General features: G+C 44.2%; 1 protein-coding gene across 1 annotated transcript; it reads right to left on the bottom strand.

The window, feature by feature from the left end:
• Positions 1-971: 971 nt before the first annotated feature.
• LOC115743870 (calcium-transporting ATPase 12, plasma membrane-type-like) lies at positions 972-4,691 on the bottom strand. Its single transcript, XM_030678849.2, has 2 exons — positions 4,567-4,691; positions 972-4,310 (listed from the first exon to the last, which is right to left on the bottom strand). Exons 1-2 carry the CDS (start codon positions 4,588-4,590, stop codon positions 1,191-1,193), a joined length of 3,144 nt encoding a protein of 1,047 aa, XP_030534709.2. The 5' UTR covers positions 4,591-4,691; the 3' UTR covers positions 972-1,190.
• Between the last annotated feature and the right edge of the window lie 415 nt (positions 4,692-5,106).

Here is a 5,106-nt window from a genome sequence, read left to right as displayed (position 1 = left end):
GGTATGAAGTATTGGAAATCGATTTGCTTGTGTAAGCTTCTTTTTGTGAGTCTTGCTATTACTTTGTCAACATGGTCATATGAATCAAAAATAAGCTATGAGGGTTTTGCCCACGGAGTGAGGTGAAGGATTGATCCGGAGATATGTGCAGACGAATTGTGATGTTGATTAGGGACAGGTGTTCACATCGATAGGTGAATCTGGCATCCAACTCGGTATCCTCCTATGAGAGTTTCTTTTCTTCATTTCATCCAAAGAATCATGTCATAGTATTTTTTTTTCCCCTTTTTCGAACTGGTGCTGTTTTGCTGCTTGTAGGCAATCAGATTTATGCAATTATTGGACAGTTATGGCCATCTTATGATTTGCAGGGACAAATCGTTAGAATATTGGCCTCTAAAGATGTGACATTTTAATTGAAATCTTAATCCTATTTATGCAAATCAAGCTCCATCATGTAAAAGATTTTCTTTTTTGCTTCTACCAGCCTTTTCCTTCAAGTCGTCTGCTAGAATATTTGGTCATGCTTTTCTAGGATGTGGGGGAATTAGTTGAAGATATCTAAAGAAGTTATGAGGAAGAGATGAAGCATCTCTACTTTAGTTGGAAGCAAGCAATCTTAAGGATTTGAAGTTGTGTTCACAATAAGTGACTTGATTCGTCCCTCCATTTGCATTAAATAAATTTTTTTTCGTCGCTTGGGCCCATGCCCTTTTTGTTAATATAGTGAAGGAGAGAGATGATGTGAGAAAAGAACCGAAAAGGGCAACCCTTGCATGAACTTGAGGCATAAGTTTTTGGGTTTACTGCCCCTTTACGAAGCTTGCTGGGAACTAGCAAAGTGTTTCTTTACCTTTCCTGTAAGAAAACTTTTTGAATGCTGGTTCAGAGATGAATGTTAAAACAGGCATGTAGCATGTTCTCCTGATTAATAACCTCATCTGTGATATCATTTAAACTCAACAGTAGTGTAGCAAGAAGAACCAAAGTATTAGGGTTGAAATGGATGAGAATAAACTGTCGATTTGATTCTGTAGCCAACCGTAATTTGCAACATCATCTAGGCAGGTACTTACTATGCATAAAATCTAGAATTAAAAAAACATTATTCTAAGCCCTAACCATTGTTATCTACTGAAATTTATATACAAGAATAGACTAGTCTCTAGGAGTTTAGCATTATGCTTGGTTCAGGACGCTTCTTCTCTCCGGGAAAAGAACAACTCTTTGCCCGAGACTGGAATGCACTTAACAAGCCAACCAATCGGCCATGACAAAGCTGCGAGTCCGATGCAAGCACCCCATTGTCCCCAGTCCAGCCTCTCAGTGTTGGCAAACCTCTTCAGAAACTCGACCATCACCGCCTGAAGAATTATCGTCATGCTAATGATGCCCAAGAACAACTTGTTCTTATGTACCCCTTTGAATACATTTTTGTCCTCCAGCTTCCTGGCATTAAATTCGTTGAAGACCTGGCAGAGGACGAAGCAGTTGAAAATAATTGTGTCCTTCACTTTCTTGTCCACTCCAAAAATGGAACTCCCCTTGAATTGTAGGGTCAGGAGGACGATAACTTGGTACAATGCCTGAGATGCAAGATTCCTCCACATGACTCTGTTTATAAGCGGCTCGGTTCGTCCAACAGGCGGCTTTAGCATGAGATCATTTGTGGGTTGCTCTGTCGCCAATGCCAAAGCTCCCAGGGTGTCCATAATCAAGTTCACCCAAAGAAGCTGGACCGCCGTCAAGGGGACATCACCAGAAGAGACTGCAGCAACCAAGTTGATGACGAGGGCGGCCACATTCACAGTGAGCTGAAACTGGATGAACTTTTGAATGTTGTTGTACACGCACCGCCCCCACCTCAGCACAGTGACCACAGAGGCGAAATTATCATCCAGGATGACAATATCTGAGCTCTCCTTTGCAACCTCAGTGCCTTGGATGCCCATGGAGAGGCCGACATCTGCTTCTTTTAGGGCTGGCGCGTCATTCGTGCCATCGCCAGTGACTGCCACCACATGCCCTTTCTGCTTCAAGCACTGCACCATCAAAAGCTTATCAAATGGGGATGATCTAGCCATTACCCGGATTTTCTCGATTGCTGTCATTCTCTGTTCGGGCGAGTAGTTGCGAAACTGAATGCCCTCTACTATGGCTTCGTGTTCGAGATCTTTGTCGGGATTAAATATCCCACATTCCAAGGCTATGGCTCTTGCGGTGTGCACGTTGTCTCCTGTAATCATCTTGACGTTCACCCCAGCGCTTCTACAAGACACCACTGCCCTTCTGACGCCTGGTCTGCATGGGTCCTTTATCCCCACTATCCCCAACAATGTAAGTCCATCTTCCTCAAGTCTCCCATGAACTTGAGCAAGTGACCCATCGAACTTTTTGTAGGCGAATGCGATGCAGCGTAGGCTTTTGTCTGCCATTTTTTTTATGATTGTCCCGAACTCAGACCTTGCTTCATCAGTCATGACATTCACTGTCCCGCTTTGGCTATAATAATCTGAACACAATGCCAAGATCATCTCAGCAGCTCCCTTCCAGTGTATGTGAACCACCTGCTCTCCTCTCCTCCTCACAGCGACACCGCTTCTCTTTTTCTCAGAATTGAAGGCCTCTACTTGGATTATCTCCCATTCTTGCTTCAGTTCATCCATCCTCATGGCCAATTTGGACACACCCCAAAAAAGTATCGCCTTCTCAGTCGGGCTGCCTAAAATTTCAGGAACAGATGCAGAAGGTTGCAGGTGGACAGTACCTGTTGTGTTCAAACTGATTCCTTGTAGTAGGACTTCAAGGATGCTGCCTGCTATTTCTCTGGATGCATCTACACTCACACGTTCTTTTCCCATCCAAAACTCTGTGACCCTCATCTCATTTAATGTGAGAGTCCCGGTTTTATCCGTGCAGATCGTTGTGGCAGAACCCATGGTTTCACAGGCAGAGAGCTTCCGGACCATGGCGTTGTCGCCCATCATGCGCTTCATGGAGTAGGCCAGCGTCAAAGTGACGGCCAAAGGTAAGCCCTCAGGTATAGCCACCACCACAATGGTCACTGCCGCAGCAACTATGCGCACAACGGCGTCCATCACATCCCCGGACTTTGTCTTCCCGCTGGTGAATTCTCTGTGTCCGGCCTCATCTTGGGTGTGTCCGGTGAAGTAGCGGATCAGCAAGACAAGAAGTACCAGTACGGCCACCAACGACCCGACCTTCCCAATGAAGGAAGTCAACTTGTTTAGACGGGCTTGGAGCGGGGTCTCTTCATCTAAGTCATGGCTCACGAAGCTCATCATCTCGCCCCACGCTGTGTTCATGCCGACAGAAACGACCATCATTCGGCCGTAGCCGTCTATCACTTTGGTGCCTGAGAGCAAGAAAGGGTTGTCACTGAAGACTTCCATGTGATCGCTTTCGCCAGTCATGCTAGACTCGTCAACCTTCAGGGAATGGCCATCCACAAACAACCCATCAGCCGGAACCTGGTCTCCAGTCTTCAGAAACACAACGTCGCCTACGACGATATCAAATATGGAGATCGGTTGCCTCCTGCTATCTCTCACAACCTCCACTCTTATGTTGCTGCTTTCTTTTGAAAGTTTCTGGAACTGCCTTCCTTGCTTATAGTTGCTGAGAGCAGAGACAACAACGACTAAAAAGATGGCTATGATTATACTCCCACCATCATACCAACCTTCTTTAAGGCCGTGTTGTTTGATACCGAATGCTAAAGAGAGAACAGCGCATACTATGAGAATGATTATGGTCATGTCTTTGAATGCATCAAACACAAAACTGAGAAAGTTCTTTGCCGGCGGCTTATTATACTTATTCACACCGAAAACATTGGTTCGCTGCATGAGGTCGAGTTCATCCCCACTCAAGCCATTGTCGAGATTTGTCATGAGAATCGAAGCTATTTGTTTTATGCCACCAAGTTGAGCTAGAGATTCTAACCTTCTCTCTCTTACCAGGTTACTCAGGATCTTCGGGTCTACATCTCGAAGCGAAGGGCAATCTCCTCCTTCACGTGGTTCAACATTGCTTTCGACGTCGACGTCAATGGCAATGTAAGACGGTGAACGCAACAGATTCGTCTTCTTCCTGGAGACTCGTTTGGACAGAGACTTGAGAGCCCTCATGAAGTATATGACCGTGAAAGCCAAGCGCCATCTTCGCCTGTGGATGATCTTCATCAGGCTACCGCAGCGGTCGAGCACGGCATCGCCTGCTGCTTCGCTAGGTTTACGGAGCCTCAACGACGGCATGGATGAACAACAGAAGGATAAGACAAAAATGGTCTGCTTGGATTAGCAACTTGTGTCAGGTTCTGAGGATGAAGATGAATCTGAGGGAGTCAAAACGCTGATTGACTTGGGTTGAACGGATGTATTATTGGTTTTTGATAGGTGATGTTGTCATTTATTCACATATATAGTGCAGTGTGAAGTTCATGGGGAAAGTTCACTGTAGCTTCGTGGACGACCTTTTTCCACGAAGAGACTAGCACAATTACCCAAAATTTGACGTGTACTTACTTCAGTAATTGTGACTCACCTTCTTAGAAATTACCACTGCCATGAATTCTCGCCAAAGGACTCGGAAGAATCTGTTAACCCTTTTGTAATTCTTGAAAACCTTTGAAACAAACGTAGTAATTTGAAAAGAACGTGTGTAGAAAACGTTCTTGTGTAGTGTTAATCTCCTTCCAAAATCAGCTACTAAATCGGATATCGAGCCCTAAATGTATTTGGCTGGAAACTTAGGTGAAGGTTCTTCGAGGACTGAGTGAATTTCTATGTGCTTTCTTCACCATGTGTGGTCCACACAAGTCAATCGTTTCCAGTCAAGTATTAGTCTTCATTTAATGTTGTTTCAAAATGTATGTGAACTTGGTTGATATAACAGGAAGGAGTGTATACTTAAATAAATCATATTCGATAGTCTTTAAGAATCTATTCCATCACTTTTAGATAAATTGTTTAGTTAATTTCATACACCCATAATTCCTTAACGTCATAATATATATTTCAGGGTCAAAAGAGTGAAGAAAAAGTGGGTTTGGTTTCCCACTCCCTAAGTTAATTAATGCTCTAA

The sequence above is a fragment of the Rhodamnia argentea genome, chromosome 1 (assembly GCF_020921035.1).
Source record: "Rhodamnia argentea isolate NSW1041297 chromosome 1, ASM2092103v1, whole genome shotgun sequence".
Taxonomy (NCBI): domain Eukaryota; kingdom Viridiplantae; phylum Streptophyta; class Magnoliopsida; order Myrtales; family Myrtaceae; genus Rhodamnia; species Rhodamnia argentea.
This window is presented reverse-complemented; position numbering and strand designations above follow the sequence as displayed.

Coding starts and splice junctions, on each gene's coding strand:
- LOC115743870 (XM_030678849.2), bottom strand. CDS start 4,590: ATGGCAGTGGTAATTTCTAAGAAG. Junction 4,311..4,566: donor CAGTGGTAATTTCTAAGAAG/GTGAGTCACAAT, acceptor TAATCCAAGCAG/ACCATTTTTGTCTTATCCTT.